Here is a 23,801-nt window from a genome sequence, read left to right as displayed (position 1 = left end):
TATTTATTTTATGTTATTGTACTCTAATAGAATGTTAATATATTGTATTCTAGTAAAATGTTAACATATTGTACTCTAGTAGAATGTTAAATGTCTTGTCTACTCTTACCGTGACTATTACGCAACCTACGTGGCGTATCGAATGAAGAACGCAGTACTAAACTTACGATTTGTTTTTATTCTGAAAGTATATGTGGCTAATACTTGTGTGTGGATATACAGGTTAGGTTAGGTTCTGGTTAGGTTTTGGTTAGGCTTAAGTTAGATTAGGTTAGGTTAGGTTCTGGTTAGGTTCTGGTTAGGTTTTGGTTAGGCTAAGGTTAGGTTAGGTTATACAGAAACAAAGTGTCCTACCTGCACCTGTAACAGCCTTAATAGCGCTCTCACAATCACTTAACTACAGTACCTCTTAACGACTCAGTATCTTGACAGGTTCCCATAACTTATCTAATCTTAGCTGATAAGACGAGACAATGCCATCTTGCCTGTATTTGTCACTCCTGATAGCTGCCAGCCACGCACAACAAGCTTTAAATGACTCCTCGATTTCGTTCCTACTCTCAGGTTTAATGATAAGTTCTCAGGTCACAGTCCGTGGTGTTGTCTTGTAGGACGCTGTTAGCTTTGGGGGTCATGTGAAGATTAACCCCCACCCCCCCAGTTTATTTCGCCTTAAGATTAGCCACTCTTACTAAGCCTAATCTAACTTAACTTAGCCTAACCTGACCTGACCTAATCTAACCTAACCTAACCATTATCTAACCTAACCTAACCTAACGTAACCTAACCTAACCATTACCTAACCTAACCTACAACATAGACATTAACTTATAACCTAATCTATAACCTAAGCTAATCCAATTCAACACACTCTGTAATCCAACCTAGTCCAGGTATAGTAGCGTTAGGGTATTTAATCAAGGTGTAATTACCTAGGGGAGGTTAAACTTCAGGTGATCACCCACTAGGAAGGAGAGATGACACAGTGTTTATGTTCATAGTGTGTGTGTGTGTGTGTGTGTGTGTGTGTGTGTGTGTGTGTGTGTTTGCTCTGTACAGACATGGTAGAGATATTATTTGTCACGCTGATAACACACACACACACACACACACACGCACACAGAAGAAGCCTTACTGATAACATTACTGATTAGTGGGAAGTAATGAGAAATATTGGTAGGTTTGATAAGTACACAGTATAACGCTTCCTGCCTGGATAAACACAGTGATACAACACCCAGTACATGATAGTGCTAAGTTAGGTTGTGGGGGTAAACTAACACTACCGGTAGAGTGTGTTGTGAGGAAGGCTGACAACATACACAATGAGTCCGGCACAGCGCTCGACCAGCCAAGGACATCACGAACCAATTATCATACTCAAGTGGGTCCTTCTCTTCCTTATGTAACACCCCCCCATTCCTGAAACACCCTCTCTCCACCTTCTGCCTCCCTACTACACCCACCCACCTACCCACCCACCTGCCTACCCCTACCACCCCACCTACCTACCTACCTCCCTCCCTCCCTATAAAATAACCCCTCTCTCCTCCTTCCTGACTACCTACTCACCTTTGTACCTACATGTCCCCTCCTACCTGTGATTGGTCTCTACTTAGCAATTCATTAAAGTGTGGCCTCCAACTTGTGACGGATTACTTGTGTGGCCTCCAACTTGTGACGGATTACTTGTGTGGCCTCCAACTTGTGACGGATTACTTGTGTGGCCTCCAACTTGTGACGGATTACTTGTGTGGCCTCCAACTTGTGACGGATTACTTGTGTGGCCTCCAACTTGTGACGGATTACTTGTGTGGCCTCCAACTTGTGACGGATTACTTGTGTGGCCTCCAACGAGTGACGGATTACTTGTGTGACCACCAATTTGTGACGGACTTCTTATGTGGTCTCCAACTTGTGACGGATTACTTGTGTGGCCTCCAACGTATAACGGACCTCTTGTGGCCTCCAACTTTTGAAGGACCTCTTGTGTGGGTCTTCAAATTTGACTGTTGTCTTCCCGGGGTCTCCAAAACCGTGATTCTTACCCCTGTGGTCTCCATGCAATAGGTCTTTTCCTTTGGTCTCCCGGTCTTATTAAAAAAATAGCCTTTGGTTTCCAGATCATGAACCAGCTTGCTCTGTGACCTTGAAAGTGATGGTGAGTCTCCTCTTCCGGTCTCCTGGCTTTAGATCAATGGCCTCCGAAAGATTGGTCTCCAAGCACTGGACCTGTGAGCTGTGCCTTATTTTTTGTTCTCCAAGCAGTGATTCCCTAATGCATTAACTCTCCTGTGGTCTCCAAACACTCTCTCCTGTGGTCTCCAAGCACTACATCTCCTATGGTCTCCAAGCACTACATCTCTTATGATCTCCATGCACTAGGTATATATCCTATGGTCTCAAAGAATGATCTCTCCTATGGTCTCCAAGTACTATATCTCCTCTGGTCTCCAAGCACTACATCTCCTATGGTCTCCAAGCTCTAGATATATCTCCTGTGGTCTCCAAGCACTACATATCCTATGGTCTCCAAGCACTAGTTCTCTTATGGTCTCCAAGCACTATTTCTCCTATGGTCTCCAAGCACTATTTTTCCTTTGGTCTCCAAGCACCATTTCTCCTATGGTCTCCAAGCACTATTTTTCCTTTGGTCTCCAAGCACCATTTCTCCTATGGTCTCCAAGCACTATCTCTCCTATGGTCTCCAAGCACTATTTTTCTTTTGGTCTCCAAGCACCATTTCTCCTATGGTCTCCAAGCACTATCTCTCCTATGGTCTCCAAGCACTTTGTTTCCTATGGTCTCCAAGCGCCATTTCTCTGTGTCTCCAAACAATAACTCCTGTAATCTCCAGAGAATATAATCGTTCTCCTCATCGTCCTCCTCCCTTGTTGGAGACAAAAATTTCGGTCACTTAATTAGTTTGTGTGTTTTAGGTTGTGTTCGATTATATACACACGTGAATGGGCGTACATAATGTGCACACACACACACACACAACACACATACATACATACATACATACACACATACATACATACATATATACATAGGCACGAACGCATACACGCACTCAAACAAGGACACACACACACATTGTACGCCCATACATGCATGCATTACACATTCACGTAAAACGCACTCATACATGCCCGCACACAAACAAAAAAAGACGAGAAATGCAAAATATACACACGCACACGCACACACACACACACACACTTTGTCCTGGTCGGTAATGAACAGTTGGTGATTGAGTCCTCTTTCAGGAGTGTGGAGGATCTGCACTACCCCTCCCTCCCCCACAGGTCTGTTAGGGTGTGTTGTTTCGTCTCTGCGTGTCACAGTCGGCAGGGAGCAGCCAAGCGGGTCCCAGCGACCATTTTTACGCTTACAACTACCACCGCACTCTTTTTGCTCATCTATTTCTGTCCCAATCGATTTTGATTAGGTATATTTATACATTTTTCCAGCCTCGAGGTGGGTCTGGGATTGCCCTTTACCAATCTAGGGTAAAGCCAAATTATGCAGATTAATTGTGCGCGATTGGGTAAATTAGCGTAGATATTTGAGACAATAATAAACGTATTAATAAAGATAACAGCAATCATCGTGTGAGGGTGGTGGTGGCAACGGGCCCGGGCTGGGATGCCAGATGTTCGTCACTCGAGAGTTTATCAGCCTCTTGAAGAATGTATCGCGATTTTCATGTTCCGGCTTCTATGGGCGCTTGCTAGCCGTACTTCCCGGGAGTAATAAAGTATAAAGCTCCCGGGTGTCCGAACCTTGAGTGTTTGTAACATTTCCTTGCGTGAAAGAGAAGAGGAAGTGAAAATAATTAGAAAAGAGGCGCATATGTCGGCGAGTCTCGGCGCACCCCGCACTGTGAGATGCCATTTGTTCCTTGCCGCACAACGCTCACCTCACAAACTATCAATTTCTTTTTGTCATATCAATTTATTATCGCGGTTACAGCTCCTCTTCGATGGCATAAACTTTTCCCAAATTATGTTAATTAAGATATCATGACAATAAAAATTAATTATACCACTTAGGGTAATAGATTGGTTAGTTGAGGAGCAAGTCAGAGAGTTGTGGGAGGTGGTCGAGCCAGCCAGCCAGCCAGCCAACCCAGCCAGCCGTCCGTACGTACGTCGCTCTCAGCCGCCAGTTACCTCTGTTGACCGACCAGGAGAAGACGTGTGATCGTTGTCTCTCTGTGCCACCTTCTGCCTCACTCCCCACGAGACTGGCTTGTTATGTGAACGTGGCCGCTCTCCTGTCATACATGTAAACAAGGATATTTCCTCGGCAACCCATGGATGCTTATATATTGTGATTGATAAAGGTGTTGACATATTTGTGAGTTTTGTTGGGTTATATTATTGGCTGTAGTTACAAACAGAGTTCATTTGTGCAGTGAAGCAGAGGCTCGCAACAGTGATCCAAACATACGTGGACAACTATCCTGGTCCAAAGTTTTAAGTGCCCTGTGGTGTGTTGAAACTCACTTGATTGTTAACTTTGAGATAAAGTAATTGTACAAAACATCAGATGTGAATTGATAGAAGAAAGAGTATCAATTGTGTACAAAATAAACAAGATATATACAAAAGGCTTGTGAATGAATAAATGTCAAATACAACAGTGTACTAATTAGTGAAGTTCTTCAATAGCAAACTGGAATTTACAGTTACATAAACATTTGAGCAACAGTGTCGAAAGTGATTGATCCAAAGTGGTGTGTTTTCTTCGGGAATATAAAGTTTATAATAATTGATCCCAGGTATGTGTGGTCCCAGCAGCGTATGTCTGGTACAAAGTGTGGTGACCAAGTGATTACCTTCGAGCAGCATCACGGGAACAGTGGATAATAATCGTACCTTGCGTGGAGCGTTCTCAATGCTGCCCGTGTATCCAGTGTTCGCAGTGTTCTGAGGACACACCAGTGGCTACTGCGCCCCCTTCACACACACCACCCAACACACTTTTAACTTTAAAAGGAGGAGGCATCGACTCTTGACCTCACCTGACCCCTCCTTTTGACTCGGGGTTGCAAGTTTCCCCTCTACTAGTGTGAGCTCTGGAGGGTGTGACCCCAGCTATACTGAGGTGCACGCTGACCTACCCAGCCCCGGGGTGCACTCTCTTCCCCTCCCTGTGTGTACTCACAAGAGAATGAAGTGATATTTACTACTTAACCTAAAGGATTTAAGAAAACATCCTTGAGTGTTGGACTGAGTGTGTAGGTGCTATATTGCTTCAAGGTTGCCAGAAGGATTTGATACAGTACTTGATCTGTCAATAAGTTGTGAACTGAGTGTGGTGCACCGAGGCTCCCCGCCCGTGGGCTCCCCCCGCCAACATTCAGTGAAGGGACTTGTCGTATCGGATTTAAGGCAGGTCAACGGAGGTTGGCCTGAGCGGTACGTGTGACCCCGTGGCTTGGCGTGGCTCACCCTCCTGATGGTGAAGCACGCTGGCCGCGTAGAGTGCCTGGCCACTGTTGGCCATGGACATGTTTAGCCTTCAGCTAGAGAGGTTAGTATCCGACTGACCCGCTCAGTATTGTGTCCCAACCTTCTGTTTTACCTTAAAAGAAAACTGATATATTTGCATAGTACTGTAGTGTCTTCAGCCTTGTGCCTCTTCCTTATAAGAAAATAATAGCATATTTACTTCGTTCACTCCTTTACTGTCTTTAACCTTGGTATATCTTACGAGAACACATTACAGCAAAATATTTACATTACTGTAGTGCCTCAACCATGTGTTTAATCTTACAAAAAAACAATAATATAAACATTTACACCACTGTAGAGATGAAAGTGGTAGGATAAAGTGTTTGTTCGTGTCCTGTCGATAATGTCATCTGATTTATTGCTTATTCATTGTGTTGGTGAAATCTGTGACGTCGAACTTTATGGTGAAAGGGTTTGTTGTGCTGCTTGAACAGAATAAAAAGAAATTGGCTTAGTTGTAAGAAGAAAAAAAAATCATCGTATAGGAGTAATTATCATTGGAAAGTAGTGTATTACGATAGATACATTACGAAAATTGGAAAGTGAATGTAATTGGAGGTTGGACATGCTTGCAAATTGTGAAATTCGATATTGGTTACAACTCGGAGAACAATCACTCCAGTGAACACATTGAACCGGAATATGCTTTTTCACAGTAGTGTTCTTGCGTGTTGGTCAAGCTTATTAGTGTTTATTAATGCATTCATACATACAATGACGTTTATTGAGGTTTAGCCCAGCGTAATAGAAAACAAATATATTGAGTGAATTACGTTGTGTGATGTAATGATTGGCACTGAAAGACATCCCATATACCTGTTGAATTACATTATATAACAAGTATTCATAACAGTGCTTTATTGATCGACTGTCACGAGCACTTATGGACGCAAGGGTTTACAGGTGGGAGATGCCAACAAACGCAAGAAGCGACATAGAGGTGAAAAGAAGATTGGGAAAGATGACAGTTGAGCGTTGAACTGTGAGGGTGTTAAGCTAGTGCACCAGTGTTGGGGAAGATTAGTGCACGTGTGTTGGGGAAGATTAGTGCACGTGTGCTGGGGAAGATTAGTGCACGTGTGTTGGGGAAGATTAGTGCACGTGTGTTGGGGAAGATAAGCGCACGTGTGTTGGGGAAGATTAGTGCACGTGTGCTGGGGAATATAACTGTACGAGTGTTGGGGAAGATTAGTGCACGTGTTTTGGGGAAGACAAGTGCGTGAGTGTTTGGGGAAATTGTCTCGTGATGACAGGTGCTCAGGGTAATATTTCAAGATAGTGGCTGATTTGGGGGAAATTATATAAGGGTAGTACATGAGATTTAGGGAAATATGTTGGCTAGTGGATCACTTTGGGGAGAAATATGTTGGCTAGTGGATCACTTTGGTGAGAAATATGTTGGCTAGTGGATCACTTTGGGGGAAATATGTTAGGCTAATGGGTACAGGTTTAGGGAAATGGTTGGGTAAGTGAACGCGTGCTGTGATAGGTCCTCACGCAAGCACTGTCAGGGAGACGTTACACTCTACACACGATTGATTTTCGTCGACTCGGGCTAATTGGTGGAGAGAGAGAGAGAGACACAAGCGACTGGCATCACCCGGTAACAGTTAACCCTGGTGGTGGGTCTGCTCAGCCAGTCTCCCCGGATAGACATTCTTTGTTGGGTCTATTACCTCGCTCCCTCCCCCTCTTCCCTCTCCTACCCTCTTCCACTCTCCCTTCACCCGTCGATTTCCATCAATATGTGTAGTAACCGTATTTGTTGAGTATAGTCCATAAGCCATTAATTTCCTTTCGGCTTCTTTGTTGATAGCAATTGTCCAGTGGTTATAACCCCGTCATCTTTTTATATTTTTTATTGATAATTAGTTGGTGGGTGAGGGAAGTGGATCCTCTTACTGGGAGTGCATTCTCGGGATGATAATATCAGCGTGACTCCCCACAAAAGCCTGCGGGTAAACAAGGTAGTTCTTGCCGGGGTCGCTGGAGGTGGAGCAAAAGCTTTTCCATTATCGAAATTAGGTCCGCCAAAACTATTAGAGACGGTTTGATCGTCCGCCAAATATCGTTCATGAGGTACAAGACCCACCACCACCAGTTGTCCCACAGACACTGCTCTCCCTCCTCCTCCACCCTCCCACCCAGGAGCACCAATGAAAGAATCACCAAATACAATCAATAGAAGGGGGGCAGTCATACACGAATTTAACGGTGATTATATTCTGTCAGTGGTCTACTCCGCCGGCGTTGTACTAAATATGCTCAGTTATTTCATTACGGGATGGTTCCCATTCAATTGGTATGTAATGATATAGTCCATAAATAATATCACGCGTCGGCAGCGGCTAAGCACCAGTGTTACCAAACCCACGACAAATTTACCAAAATGATCGAAAATGTGCGACGATACAAAAGAACAATCAGCGTTACGCTCGGAAACGCCCCGCTTATGTTGGCAATACAATGCGATCGTGAAAGCCAAGAGGGTACGATATGTTTTCCGCAACTGGAACTGAGGAGGCATGACGGGGCCGGGGACAAGTAATTGTTTAATTTATATCTTCTCGTAAATACAGTTCGTATAATTTGACACTGCCTAGGGAGTGTCATTAGTTCTATATTTTGATTTACTAGGTAGATAACTGACTCTTATAGGCAGTTTAGTGAGGATAGAAACCATATTAGCATAAAAGATTAGTCAAATCAAATGGAATGGGTCTGCGGTTGGGTTGTGAGTTAGTGCTTTGTGTGAGGGCGCGCGCTACGGGCATTTAAAGGCTCACTAGGGCTGAGGAGGAGGTCAAGGGGGGGTTAGGTATTGGGGGGCGGGAGGGCTTGTTAGGGTAAGCGCGGGAGGTCACCTCAGCCCTACACTGGGACCGACATACCAACACGTAAGGACTTGCTCCTTGGAGGGCCGCATAAACTATGCTTTATTTACATATTGATACCGTCCGATATTGTCTAACATGGGCCAGATTGTTGTCACCAGTTCGGCAAGGGTAACTTCAATTAACTTATGCATTCCCAGTTTGTAAAGTGTGTGATTTCGAACGTTTTTGTGGTTATTGTGAATAGAATACCGTGGTTCCCTTTTTTTCCGTGCTCGACCTTTGCACTGGGCGAGTTGGTGGGAGTGTCGATAACCTGGCCTCCCTCCCTCACCACTCAGCACCAGTCACTGAACCCCTGCCTCCCTCCCTCCCTCGCAGTACCTCTTAATTAGAGTTTAAGGAGCGTTTGGTACCCATACAGTGATGGCTACAGCACACCTTTACCAGACCTTTTAATACCACTTCCAGCCAGTTATTAGTACAGTATCGCCAACGTTCAATACACAGAGTGATGGATACAGTATTTACAACAGTTTTCGACTTTCAGCATTGCGAGCGTCTGATAAACGTTTGTTACGACATCCGTAGTGGATAAAGAATGTATTTACTGTCCTAGATAAGCAGTGAAGTTCTGCGTCGTGTGGTTGGTTATGAAGCAGACGAAGCGAAGGTGTTTTAAGGTTTTGGTTTCTAGACTGACATTTTAATCAACATATTGACAGAAGGAAGATTTCGGTTTCAGAGTTTTATTATTTACGCTAGAAAAACAACACTAAAGTTTTCAATCTCAGAACTATAAAATGTATTCAAAAGCATCAGTTCAAGTACAGGTTTAAGTATAAAAGCGCCACCTTAACCTACAAGATATACGGAGTTATCACGTCATAACGAAAGTACTGTTGGAGATTTTTTTGTCTTAGCTTTATAATCATCCTTCGTATTGCTAAGTTCTGAGGTCTTGGTTTCAAGAAGGAATTGCATGTTATGGATTAGCCAGTCACTTTAAGCTCTTTTAGAGGTGATCACGAAACCTCGGGAGATTTTTGTTTAATACAACTGGAGGTAAGAGAACGCATCGTCATTGTAATAATCTCGACACAGTTTTGGTGCCATTTATGTCAATCGTGTGTATGTCGTAGTCCAGGTCAGACAGGTACCTACGATCTTGTATCACCAATTGTGTTTAAATATATCTAAAGATCTTTTTAAAATCCCGTTTATGTCTTAGCTTAAGTTGGCTTGTTAGATGCGCTCCTATACCTGCAGTTCCGGGGGGGGGAATTATCGTAAGAGCCTTGGTGAATCCAGGCCATGGTGGAGGATGGTAGAAGTTGGGGTCAGTCATGAATGCGGTCGAGGTTACTTAGAGTTATCGTATGTTATCAGATAGTGGGTGGCTGCGCCGAGGGGCAACTCTGTTATTCTGGCTGAGAGAGGCCACTGTCAGCTGTGCTAGGCTAGTTGGAAGTCACACTTCATATGACGTTCTCACGATTAGAAGGATCTGAACTGTTATGAAGTTTGTATTTATTATGTATCATGACTCATATGTCCAGTCAGGTTAGGTTAGACCAAAGACATCCTTGTAGACCGCACGCTGTAGTAGCAGCATAATTTTGTTGTCAAGGCAGGGTCATAGGAATCATAACATTAAATTATCATATATGTCCCATTTTTGTCGGCGAGGGGGATTTGATGATCATTATTATTAATTTTATTGTTATTACCGGTACTGTTTACACACAGCCATGAGTTTACCTTCGTAGCGTCCTTAGATATATTGTCTTCAGTATTAACCTGACCGAAGGAATATCATAAATGGTTGTATGGTTCATCTGCAGATTAGCCTGAGTTTATTTCACCTTAAGATTAACCTAATCTAATCCCTAGGTAGCATTAGGGTGTTTAGTCATGGGTTAGAATAAGCTATGTACCTAAGCTTCGGTAGATTGCAAGAGACCTTTGGTATTGAAGCAGAGAAATGATCAAAACAACCTGTCATCAGTATCAGAACTTGGTGTGTAAAACTGACAATACCACTCAATCCTTTACTTGCATACTCGGTCATGTCTACAACCCTGGATCTTTAGCTCGTACACTTAAACTTTGTCATCAGTAGTAGAAAGCTTACTTGCAGACCTAATCGTGTCACCAAGTGTCTTTCCCTGTAAACAGAACTAGATCGGTACTAGAACTCCTGCTTGCTGGCATGTACTTAATCAATGGATACCCTAAACTGCACACTAGGCTACTCCACGAGACAGGCCACCGTCGTCAGTTCGGCCCCACAGTCAATTTGAGTCCATCGTCACCATTTAGAGACGGAAATATATCACTTGATTCTGACAGCGGGAATGACAACGCGACACTGAAACCTACACATTTGAGGGAGGGTACAGGGAGAGATGTGGCTGGTAATGGGAAGGTGGGGCGGCGTCTAGGGAGGGAGGGATTTTGAAGGGTCGAAGGAAGGGAGGGGTTGGGGGGGGCGAGTTAAGGAACAGAGAAGGGTGTAGGGAGAGAGAAAGAGAGAGGGGCGATGTGTAGGGAGAGAGAGAGAGACAGGGGTTGTGGAGGAAAGGAGAGGGGGAGGGGTCCTATGTAGGGCCTGGGAAAGTCGTCGCTGGCAACCCTCGGCGGCTCAGAGGTAGGTTAGGGTTGCAGCTCTGAGGCCAGCCACAGTCTCAACACTTCGTACGGTAACATTTTCACCACAACTTTAGATAATAAGAAAACTGATCTTAATTATAGTCTAAGTCGTGGTACAAATTCAACTCAATATAAACCGCCGTCATTGTGTAAGTGAATGAGCTCGATACATCCTCAGATCAGCTGTTGGGAGGAAATTAAAGCTTACGAATATTTCAGAATCCGGACTGTACTGTAACCGACCGTGGCAGGGTGCGGGGTAGAAAATTGTGGGAAGTAGAGGTGGTGGATGAGATCCTTCTAGTGGAGGGAGGGAGGGGCTGTTGTCCTAGGGAGGGGGAGAGAGAAAGGAATTGTCCTGGTGGTGGAGAAAGGGAGGAAAAGAAATTAATTCTGACTGGAGTGGGAGAGAGAGAGAGAGGAACTGTCCTCACGGAGAAAAATAGAGAGAGGGAGGGAGGGTTTGTTTTAAAGGGAGGATAGTTGAACGCGAGGAATTAGGACGGGGAGGGAGAGGTTGTCTACAAGGGAGATTCATTGTTCAAAGGGATAGCTTGTAAGTTATGGTATCTTTACAGAACCAGATGTGTAGCTGAGGGTAGAATGAATCTATCCATTGTGAAGGGTGTAGCAGCGTGTATTACTCGGGTGAGGGATGTAGTGAGGTGTAAAGAGCAATACTTGTGTAAGGGTGTAGGAGGCTATATAGAGTAATACTAGGGTGTGGGTGTAGTGTGGCGTAGGTGAGTGTATATAGTATTACTAGGGTTGAGGGTGTGGGTGTAGCGGGGTGTACGTAACTGGCCGTGTGTGGGGTGTTATCAGCAGGGGTTGTGTAAGGCGGGGATGGGTTAGGTTAGCTCACTTGACTCACCCGCTCCACCACTCAGAGATGCTCGGTAACAACTCCAGACAGTGGCTGTGTTTGGTCATGCTGGTGGTTTGTCTGTTAAATGTTACCTGTGTGTGTGTCTGTTAAATGTTACCTGTGTCTGTATGTTAAATGTTACCCGTGTGTGTTAAATGTGGCCTGTTGTCTGTTAAATGTTACCTGTGTGTATGTGTTAAATGTGACCTTTTGTCTGTTAAATGTTACCTGTGTGTGTCTGTTAAATGTGGCCCGTTGTCTGTTAAATGTTACCTGTGTGTATGTGTTAAATGTGACCTTTTGTCTGTTAAATGTTACCTGTGTGTGTCTGTTAAATGTGGCCCGTTGTCTGTTAAATGTTACCTTTGTCTGTTAAATGTTACCTGTGTCTGTATGTTAAATGTTACCTGTGTCTGTATGTTAAATGTTACCCGTGTGTGTCTGTTAAATGTGGCCCGTTGTCTGTTAAATGTTACCTTTGTCTGTTAAATGTTACCTGTGTCTTAAATGTGGCCTGTTACCTGTTAAATGTTACCTGTGTGTTAAATGTGGCCTGTTACCTGTTAAATGTGGCCTGTTACCTGTTAAATGTTACCCTGCCTGTACCTGTGTCTGTTAAATGTACGGTAGTTTATATGTTCTTTTGTCTTCAGTCGAGATATAATTTCACCCGGATCACCCTGAAGATTAGACACCCCAGCTTATTTCACCTGATGACTAGACACCCTAATGCTACCATGGGGGTTAGGTTAAGTGTTATGATGTCTTTCCAGGTGAAATAAGCTGGAGTGTCTAATCTTCAGGCGAAATAAGCTGGGGTGTCTAGTCAACAGGTGGAATAAGCTGGGGGTGGGAATTAATACCAATTATTTCTTTATCTAAAGCTGTTTTATTGTTGTTGTTAGAAGTTGAGATAACATTTGTTATTACTTAGTGAAGTTAAATATTTATACATATATACAACACAGAGTAACCTGCACGGGGGATACCAGGCATGAATTTGAAGAGCGATGTCCTCTTTCTCTTCCATGCTTCTTCCTCCTCTTCTTCCTCCTCTTCTTCCTCCTCCTCTTCCTCTTCCTCCTCCTCATCGCCATCTTGCCATTGATACTGTGACTACATCTCTTGTTAGTTATTGTTGATAATAATGCCCCTCCCTTTTAAACTACCATCACCAACATCCATGATTAACCAACCACTACTCCTACGCCCTCCTCCACCATCATCACAACCACTTAAACCACCACCATCCTCGTCCACAGACAGCCATACACACACACACACACCACCACTACCCTCACAGCACCATCCTCACCACCGCACCACCATCCTCACCCCCACTACCCTCACACCATCCTCACCATCCTCACCACCACACCACCATCCTCACCGTCACTACCCTCACACCACCACCACCATATACTCAAGGAGACACACCGCACAAGTATTTGAAAGTTTCGGCGCTAGCAAATTCATGTCACGGCCCCGATTTCAGTAGGGGTCACCTGCCGGGTGTCTTGTGTAAGTGTAGGAACGCTGGTGTTAGTACTAGGCCGTTGTGGATGTAGACAGAGGCAGAAAGAAGGTATACCTGATTAATTTTACACCCAGTGATGTCAGGTGTAAAGAGGTGTAAGTGTATAGAAACGAGTGAATGAGCTTAAGTGACGGTAATGTACACAGATTATGGGGTGTAAGTTATGGGTAGGCTTAATATACACAAGTTAATCATGAGAGTCACGTTAACATTAAGACCATTGATTGTATCTAGGTGTAGGTAGGTAGAGAGGCCGTGAGGGTGTAGTGAGGTGTAAGAAAAAAGGCTTGGATGAGTGAGTGTGTGGCATGCCAGCTCTAACCTGAGTGTAGAGTAGACAAATGTTTGTTTAGATATTTTTTTTTGCACGAGTTAATAAGTGGTTGCAGTAGCACACAGGACACATAACAGGATATTCACTAACTTATGATGATGGTGAAGTACAACACGTGTATTGTGTCTAAAGATGACTGAACGAGTGGTAAAGGTCACCCACCACTCGACCTTTAACCTAAGACTGTCTATATTTACACGAGACACCGATGAACTAAAAGATGGACTACATACCTAAATCATATCACCTGAAGAATCACCACCCCAGTTTATTTCACCTGAAGATTAACCACCCTAACGCTATTTGGGTTAGGTTAGGTGAATCTCCAGGTGGTACGGTACATCTATTCCGGATAGAAAAGCGAACGATGGATAGAACGGGATAGATAGATATATAGGAACAAGGGCTTCGGGTGAAAATCGATAAGCTTGTTATACCGTGAAGGTTAATGTTACCTATTAGAAACTGTAATTACACGGGGAGAGTGATAGTGAGGGAAGATGAGGTAGAATATTATTATTATTATATACTTAAGGCTTACATGTATCCAGAGTAATAAGTGAATAACGGGTTGATAAGAAAACAGTAGAGTGAACGAAGTGAATAACAATGGCTGTTTTTTTTGTATATGGGAAATTTTAGACTTATTTTCTAAGGAGTGATATTTATTTTTAAAGACATTTCAGTGTATAATATCAGAGAAAAATGGGTGAAATAGGTACTAATATATACCCAACAAGTATACTTATATGGATGAATAGGTATAACACGTTAAAAAAGGAACAGTAAATGGATGCAAGTGGATGAAAATTGAATAAGACAAACGAGAAATCGCTAAGGTGTTAATTTTATGGAGGAGGATGATGTGACTCGATGTAGGCCGGCTGGTGGCTGGCTGGGTAGGTCAGGGTGGTGTTGTTAGTAGCGAGGTTAGGAACACAGGGATGGGAGGGAGGCAGGGAGGGGTAAAGGTCTCACTCGCTCAGTCAGTAGGTGAGGGAAGGGGGATGGGAACGGCTGAGGCAGTGTGGTGGTGGCGTCGTGGAAGGGAAAGTTCGACTGTGGAGAGAAGGGAGGAAGGGGGAGGAGGGTAGTAACTGAGAGATGGTGCGTGAGTGAGTCAAGTGAATGTACTGTATGTTTGTATGTGTGTGTGTATTTATGTATGTCCTTCATCTTTGTTGTTTGTTTGTTTGTTTGTTTTTTTCTCGTTAGCGTTATTGGTATTAGTGTTATCATCTGTTATCAATGTTATCAACTGGATTTTTGATTGACATTACGGACGAATTTATAACGTATTGGTGTTATATTACTGCACTTCACCTGTAGAATCACACAATTCCAGCTTATTTCTCATATTAACTGACCTAACCTAACCTCATCCATATCCAGGTAATGTTAAGGTTGGTGGATTAAGCTGGGGGTAGAAATCCATCAGGTGTGTCCGATTAACCTAACCTAACTCCCTCTAGGATAATTAGTAACCAGGTAACTATAGGGTGTGTCCAGGTGATCCCAATTTTCAGTAACTATTAAATAAAGTGAAATCGGAATTACTAGTAGATAAAATAGGAACCATTGTACCACGAAGACCTCGAGTGGTGACATTGAACCAATAAAGAACCGCTGAGTGGAAAAACGGCATATGGGGGGTGGTTGACGATAATGATGGCATTTAAGCGACCTTGGTCCTTATTGCTTGTACGTAGTGGGTGGTATGTATCCGTGGAGGGAGGGGTATGTTATGAATTACGTGTCCGTGGATTTGAAAGGGAGTTCGTGATTTGAGGGTTGTTTGGACGTACGTGGTGTAGAGGGGTGCTAGATTGTATACCTGTGTCCGTGTCATTAAAGGACTGAGGAGTATGTCCGTGGCACTAGAAGAGAAGTAGTAATATGTCCGTGGTACTAGGTAAGCGAGGAGTATTATGTCCGTGGGGGCTGTGCGTGGGACGGACTAAAGAACTCGTCAGTTTCACTCCATTCAGGCCAAGGACGTGACACCCACGGCCCCTGGTGGTCTGCTTCTTACACACTCGTCCGTAATACATCAATTTCCACACTGGTATAATTTTATCCATTTACTCTTCTATATCTTCTGTAAAACGTACTGGAATTTGTCTCGCATAATCTTCAATAATTCACTATGTTTTTTTTATATATATTATGTATCTTGTACCATTGTGATTGTATACTGTATATTTGTATTTTATTTATGCAGTAATGGGTAAAATCTATTGCCCTGTAACTGGAGTGATGTGAGTGAAGAGGCTTGAGGAAGGAAGGTATGTAGGTTGAATGACGGGAGAGAGTAGTGGTGGGTGGGGGGGTGAAGGACGTAGAGAGGGGTGCTCTCTCTCTCTCTCTCTCTCTCTCTCTCTCTCTCTCTCTCTCTCTCTCTCTCTCTCTCTCACTTGTTGATTCATACTTCTCTGTCTGTGTCTAATAGTAAATACAAACTAAATGCATTAAGGAATAGCTGAACAGATTGACGAACATAGACGGACAGACGGTGTTCAGGAGGGAGGAGTGGGGGAGAGGGTAGTAGCAGTCCTCCACACCACTTGCTCTACAAGGGTGAAAATTCAAGGCGAGACTCACAAACCGATTAACCGATACTTAGCCCCCCGATACTTCCCTAATTATCGGGGCTGGGTGTCTGTCATCATTTGACCTGGATGGTTCCACAGGGACTTCATGTTTGACCTGTTGACCTCACATGACCTGACCTGACAGCTGCAGATGAACTGGTCCAGCCGTTTATGTCAGTTACTCTTAGAGAAAATTGTGTTGGTGTTGTGTATACAGTGTGTCATCTGTACGAATTTATATATTTATGTGTTTGTGGTATAATTTTAGATACAGTAGAATCATTTTATGTTAATTGTTTTGTAAGGTTAGAAATTTGTTTATAACTTAGGCAACATGTTAATAAGAGGTCAGTTAGGAGAGGGTGGGAGGGAACACGTGCTGTCAGACGTACCAACCTTAATACCCACCTTGTTTCATATCATCCACGACCAAACTCCCTTAAAGAGAAAGCTAGGGTTGAAAACCACAACTTTTTCTTCTGATCTGATTTGATGAAAGTAATGTAATTTTTTTGTGTGTATATGGAAGTTTGTTTTGTAAGGTTTGTTTGCTGGGAGCAGCTGGCAACATTGAGTAAAGTGTGGTAAACAGCATGTGTTTTGACGGAAGCGGTAGTCGGGTGGTGGTAAGACTATCCCCCTTTAACCCCCTACCACCCGCCCCTTACCTCACCCCACCTAACCTCACCCCTCCCCTTGTAAGCCTACACAGGTCAACAGAGGTGAAGAGAAAGGGGTGGAGTGAGAGGGTGGGGAGGGGGCGACGTGTTGGGCTGCCAGATGGGTCGGTCGGCGTGGAGGGGAGGGGAGTGGAGTTAAGGGTTGATGTTGAGAGGGAATTGGAACTATGGTTAGTGTGTAAGTGTAATAGGAGTTAAGGGTAACATGGGATGAGAGAATGGAAATTGACGTCTCGTAGAAAAATTGAAGCATCTTTATAAACTAATAATTGTTTTTCATTACAATTATAGATCAAAATAGTGAATAATATAAAAAATAATAAAAATACTAATAATAATAATACAACTGAAGTAAATGTAATATGAATATAGCGAAGTTTATGATATATTATAGGTATTTGTTCAAGATAACTGGACTTTGACTGGACTTGTGATTGCTCCACCATCCAAGTTATCTTCCCAAACATTAAGATAACAGGAGGATAACAGGAAGAATCCCCACCACAGCTTACTTCACTTAAAGCTTAACCACCCTAACACTATTTGGGGTGGATGAGGTTAGGTTAGTTTAATCCCAGTTTGAGTATAAGGTGATGTAGCAAAGCTTATTTAGGATCACCTGAACATTAAACACCCTAACGTTACCTGTGGATGGAATGGGTTAGGTTAGGTTAAGTTAGGTCACCTTAGTTTAAGTTAGGGCAGGTTGTGTATGTCGTGAAGTTTATTGTTTGTAATGTTAAGCCTAGTGTTTGTAATGTTGAATGAAGTCTAGAGTTTGTCATGTTGTGAAGCTTAGTGTTTGTTGAATGAAGCTTGGTGTTTGCAATGTTGTGAAGCTTAGTGTTTGTAATTTTGTAAAGCTTAGTGTTTGTAATGCTGAATGAAGCTTAGTGTTTGTAATGCTGAATGAAGCTTAGTGTTTGTAATGCTGAATGAAGCTTAGTGTTTGCAATGTTGAATGACGTCTAGAGTTTGTAATGTTGTGAAGCTTAGTGTGTTATGTTGAATGAAGCTTAGTGTTTGCAATTTTGTAAAGCTTAGTGTTTGTAATGCTGAATGAAGCTTAGTGTTTGTAATGTTGTGAAGCTTTGTGTTTGTAATGTTGAATGAAGTCTAGAGTTTGTAATGTTGTGAAGCTTAGTGTTTTAATGTTGAGTGAAGCTTAGTGTTTTTAATGTTAAGCTTAGTGTTTCAATGTTGAATGAAGCTTAGTGTTTGTAATGTTGAGAAGCTTGATGTTTGTAATGTTGAATGAAGCTTAGTATGTGTAATGTGTAAAGCTTAGTCTTTGTAATGTTGAGAAGCTGTTTGTAATGTTGAATGAAGCTTAGTCTGTAATGTTGCATGAAGCTTAGTTTGCATTGTTGAATGAAGCTTAGTGTTTGCATTGTTGTGGAAATGTTAGTCTTTGTAATATTGAATGAAGCTGAGCGTTTGTAATGTTGTGAAGCTTAGTCTTTGTAATGTTGAATGACGCTTAGTGTTTGTAATGTTGAATGAAGCTTAGTTTTTGCAATGTTGTGGAAAGCTTAGTGTTTGCATTGTTGTGGAAAGTTTTGCTTTTGTAATGTTGTGGAAAGCTTAGTGTTTGTAGTTGTTGAGTGAAGCTTAATGTTTGCAATGGTGAATGAAGCTTAGTATTTGTAATGTGTATAGTTTAGTGTTTGTAATGTTGCGGAAAGCTTAGTGTTTGTAGTGTGAAAAGCTTAGTGTTTGTAGTGTTGAATGAAGCTTAATGTTTGTAATGGTAAATGAAGCTTAGTATTTCTAATGTGTAAAGCTTAGAGTTTGTAATGTGGAAAGCTTAGTGTTGCGTGAAGCTTTGATGTTTGTAGCGTTGAATGAAGGTTAGTGTTTGTAGTGTTGAATGAAGCTTAGTATTTGTAATGTTGTGTAAAGGTTAGCGTTTGTAATGTGGAAAGCTTAGTGTTTGTAGTGTTATGAAGCTTAGCGTTTGTAATGTGCAAAGCTTAGTGTTTTAGTGTGTAATTCTTAGCGTTTTTAACAGTATGTGAAGCCTAGTTGTTAATAACGTCATGTGAAGCCAAGTGTTCGTAACGTCATGTGAAGTCTAGTGTTAATAACGTCATGTGAAGCCTAGTGTTCGTAACGTCATGTGAAGCCAAGTGTTAATAACGTCTGTGAAGCCCAGTGTTCGTAACGTCATGTGAAGCCTAGTGTTAATAACGTCATGTGAAGCCCAGTGTTCGTAACGTCATGTGAAGCCTAGTGTTAATAACGTCATGTGAAGCCCAGTGTTCGTAACGTCATGTGAAGTCTAGTGTTAATAACGTCATGTGAAGCCTAGTGTTAATAACGTCATGTGAAGCCTAGTGTTAATAACGTCATGTGAAGCCAAGTGTTCGTAACGTCATGTGAAGTCTAGTGTTAATAACGTCATGTGAAGCCTAGTGTTCGTAACGTCATGTGAAGCCTAGTGTTAATAACGTCATGTGAAGTCAAGTGTTCGTAACGTCATGTGAAGCCCAGTGTTAATAACGTCATGTGAAGCCTAGTGTTAATAACATGTGAAGCCAAGTGTTAATAACGTCATGTGAAGCCTAGTGTTCGTAACGTCATGTGTTAATAGCCAAGCCTAGTGTTCGTAACGTCATGTAGCGTCATGTGAAGCCTAGTGTTCGTAACGTCATGTGAAGCCTAGTGTTCGTAACGTCATGTGAAGCCTAGTGTTCGTAACGTCATGTGAAGCCAAGTGTTAATAACGTCATGTGAAGCCTAGTGTTAATAACGTGAAGCCAATTGTTAATAACGTCATGTGAAGCCTAGTGTTAATAACATGTGAAGCCAAGTGTTAATAACGTCATGTGAAGCCTAGTGTTCGTAACGTCATGTGAAGCCCAGTGTTCGTAACGTCATGCGAAGCCTAGTGTTCGTAACGTCATGTGAAGCCCAGTGTTCGTAACGTCATGTGAAGCCTAGTGTTCGTAACGTCATGTGAAGCCTAGTGTTCGTAACGTCATGTGAAGCTTACCTATAACTCATTACAATAGGTTAGTGTCTCTAGGAAGCTTGTAAGTAATAGGTAATAGGCTTATCGATCACCTCAGTCCTGCTAGGTGTATTGATAAACGATAAGCCTATTGTAGCCCTCCTCACCCCCCACCCCCCCTAATCTCCCCCTCCCACTGCCCCCCTCCCCCACCCCTAATCTCCCCTCCCAGTGCCCCACTATCCTACCCCTATCCCCTATCTCTTTCCTCTACCCCCCCCCCTGTTCCACCTCCTCCCCCCTCACTCCCTCCCTCCAAAGTACAGTCATATACTAAAGTCTGTTCCCCTCTCCTCCTGAACCACGAACCCCGAGACTCAGATTCATGAACCCGAAGCAGTAGATTGATACATTATTCTGTCCATAAATGCTTCGGATCCATGAGTCTTTATCTCGGTGTTCGCGGTTCAGGGAGAGAGGCGAACGGATTTTAGTAAAGTTGACCGAACACTAGGCGATGGATACTCATGCACTAACTATTAAGACACTTATATGTTTGAAAAGTTGATATAAAGTGTAAAGTAATTAAAAAGACAATGTTGTGGGGAGTTGATGTAATATGTTTATGGATCACCTGAATATTAAGCATCCTAACGTTTAGACCTGGGTGGGACAAGGGGGGGGGGTTAATCTTCAGGTGGTATTAATTTATAAATGATAAAGAGAAGAGCCGAATTTTTTGTGGTGTTTTGGTAATATTTTCCGGAGAATAGATATGAAAGGATTTATTTAATTGATAATTAATTTATTTTTCAATTTTTTTATTTATTTTTAGTATGTTTGTAGACCTCAGTGATCACGTTGACGATTAGTTACACCAGCTTAATTCATCCTAACCTAACCCCCTAAATAGGTCGTTAGGGTGAAATAAGCTGGGGTGGGGATTCGTCATGGGACACAAGAAGTTGAAGTGTTTCCTGGTCGCGTTTATCAGCACAAGATGATGATGGTTCATGATCTTTCTTTATTAACGTGTCCAATAAAGTTGTCTGGGAAATCGCCAGATGAGGGACTCACCCATCAAAACAAAGACAATTTCCCACATAACCCGACAGCCAGTCATTACTCAGGATGTGGGAGGAAGAGGAGGAGGATAGCCTAGAAGCTCAGCCCCAGGCAGTAAGGGACTGACGTGAGAACTAGTCCACATCAGAGGGATTTCTAAAATGTGCTATGTTACATTTTCCTCGCTTCATCCAGCCCAATCCAAGCCAAGCCAACCTAACCCAGTCCAACCCAACCCAACCCAGTCCAACCCAACCCAACCCAAACCCAGTCCAACCCAACCCAACCCAAGCCAACCCAGCCAAACCCAACCCAGTCCAACCCAACCCAACCCACTCCAACTCAACCCAGCCCAGTCCAACCCAGTCCAACCCAACCTGAGATGTAAGAAAGCCTCTCAATTACAAGGCACAATTATATCATGGAAAATGGCGTCAGACTTGTGTTGAGACTATATTTCTAACACATGGTTGTTTGGACACCATTTAGGGGCCAGCGTTAGTATACAGAATTATTTTGAATCCTGTCCCATATCCGGCATATCTTACTAGCGATCACCTGATAATTAACTACCCTAACGTTAATTTAATCCCCCAGATAGCGTTAAGGTGTTTAATCATCAAGTGAAATAAGCTGAGGGTGCCTAATCTTCACGTGATATCAATTCTGGTAGAGTCTTCATGAAAATTGGACGCCATGTTCGCCGTCACTGTCTTGTATGGTTGGTTGTCTTGTATGGAGTGAGTCATTGGGGTAGTTCCTCGCATCACCAGTCACTTAAGAGAAACTTTTGACGTGGGAAAGTCTTGGAAATCTGAACACAGCATCTAAGAGGTGTGTGTGTGTGTGTGTTCGAAGGATATTTTAGTGTGTATTAGCCAAATAACCTAACCTAAACCTCTCCTTACTCACCATAACCTCATCTAACTCACCATAACCTCTCCTAACTCACCATAACCTCACCTAACTCACCATAACCTCTCCTAACTCACCATAACCTCACCTAACTCACCATAACCTCTCCTAACTCATCATAACCTCACCTAACTCACCATAACCATCTCACCTAACTCACCATAACCTCACCTAACTCACCATAACCTCCTAACTCACCATAACCTCTACACTATTCGCCTTCCGACCTTCTCACTGGTTCATCTACAACGTTTCGAAACGCTGAACCAAACTCAAAACATCCGGGAACGAAGCACTTGTTCGCCTGAAGTGAGTTGGAGGGTGAGGAGGTTATACTTGAGGGTGGAGTGTTGAGTGTGAGTATGAATGAGTTATGAGTAAACGTCAGGTGTTGCGTGTTACATATGGGGAATGTGTGTGTACGTACGCGTGTGTGTGTGTGTACGTGTGTGTGAGGATATATATTTTCAGTGTCTTATGTTTGGGAGGAAGCATATTCTCAGTGGATATGCGTGGGAAAGGTATACTTGCGGGGTGGGGGTGTGGGAGGGAAGAAGAGGGAGAGGCCCCAGGGCGTCGGAAACAAGGAGTTGCCTGGTGGTCAACTTGCCACACGGGAGGAAGCAGCTCAGTAGCCAGGCATGATGTTATCTTAACGTAATTGGGTTGGGTTGGGGTTTGAGAGAGAGAGAGGAGGAGGTAGGTAGAGGGGGGGAACCTGTAGCACCTCGTGGCTGCTCCTCACCGCCGCCAGGAGGAGTAGGAGGAGGAGGCCAGCTGCTAAGCGAGACGGGAACGGGAAGGAACGAGAGCTTACTACCGTGGCGGGTAATTACGCTTATTTATTGTCACCCACTCATTCATTCATCCGTTCGCTAGAGTATTAACATAATTTAACACTTTACCCTTTTGGTGAGGGAAGGAGGGATGGAGGAGGGGATTAGCACCAAGAGAAAGGGGGAAGGAGATCTCTAGGACATGTGAGGGGAAGACTGAAGGGTAGGCCATAAATCTTCCTGTTTACTGAAGGGATGAATGAGAAGGAGAAAGAAGGTTAGGACTTGGGATTTCTTGACTTGTGAAGGGAAAGGTGGATGATGGGGGAGAGAAAGAACTTAGGACTTAACACTTGAGACTTCCCGTTGTGTGGAACTTTACCGACGTGAGAATTTTTTTTTCAAGGATTTTTAAACACATAACTCAAAGTTCTCAAAATGTCGTAATGTAGTGACGATCTGACCTTAATACTTACACCCATTGTAATGTTAGAGTAATAAATATACACATAAGGATTCCACACTTCATAGGTAAACAGAGACGAATTTATTAAACCAATAAGAACAGAGTGTAAAGGAATGCTATAGACTCAGCTTAACAAGAATCCCAGAAGTCTTATGTACTGACGAAGATGTTAGAGCTTAGACCCTCAAGCTTTAAGGGAGGATTACACCCAAGCTTTAAAAAGGGATTACAAAGTACCAGGGTTAAAGTTAAGCTGGAGCTAAAATAAACGTAGCAGTGAAGAAGAATGTTAAGCTTTGAAGCATTTTTAAAGGGATAGAAGCTTAAGGTGAGGTGAGTAGTATATTGAAGGGCGTAACACAGAGAGAGAGAGAAAGATATATTTAAAAGACAAGGTTCGTGAATTCCTTGAGCTCAGAGTTGACGCCATGACGCCGCCACCGTCACTACCACTACCGGAAGTACGGCAACACCTCCCTTCCTACCTCCTCCGCCTCTTCCTCCTCCACCTCTTTCTCCTCCACCTCTTCTTTCTCCTCCCCCCTCCACCTCCCACGAACTGGTCTTGTTCTTTTAATTTCGTGTTATTTATCGTCTTCTATCTC

General features: G+C 43.1%; 1 protein-coding gene across 5 annotated transcripts in view; it reads left to right on the top strand.

The window, feature by feature from the left end:
* The first annotated feature begins 4,149 nt into the window (after positions 1–4,149).
* Positions 4,150–23,801, top strand: part of LOC121870365 (zinc finger MIZ domain-containing protein 1-like) — an 89,087-nt gene continuing 69,435 nt past the window's right edge. For 3 of the 5 annotated variants that reach the window (XM_042372163.1, XM_042372161.1, XM_042372162.1), the window contains exon 1: positions 4,151–5,544. In XM_042372163.1, the coding sequence (XP_042228097.1) occupies positions 5,516–5,544 (29 nt within the window). In that variant the 5' untranslated portion in view covers positions 4,151–5,515. Of the gene's footprint in view, positions 5,545–23,801 lie in introns of all 5 variants that reach the window. The other 2 variants (XM_042372159.1, XM_042372160.1) reach the window with 2 other exon arrangements.

Source organism: Homarus americanus, unplaced genomic scaffold, assembly GCF_018991925.1.
Source record: "Homarus americanus isolate GMGI-L3 unplaced genomic scaffold, GMGI_Hamer_2.0 scaffold40856, whole genome shotgun sequence".
Taxonomy (NCBI): domain Eukaryota; kingdom Metazoa; phylum Arthropoda; class Malacostraca; order Decapoda; family Nephropidae; genus Homarus; species Homarus americanus.
This window is presented reverse-complemented; position numbering and strand designations above follow the sequence as displayed.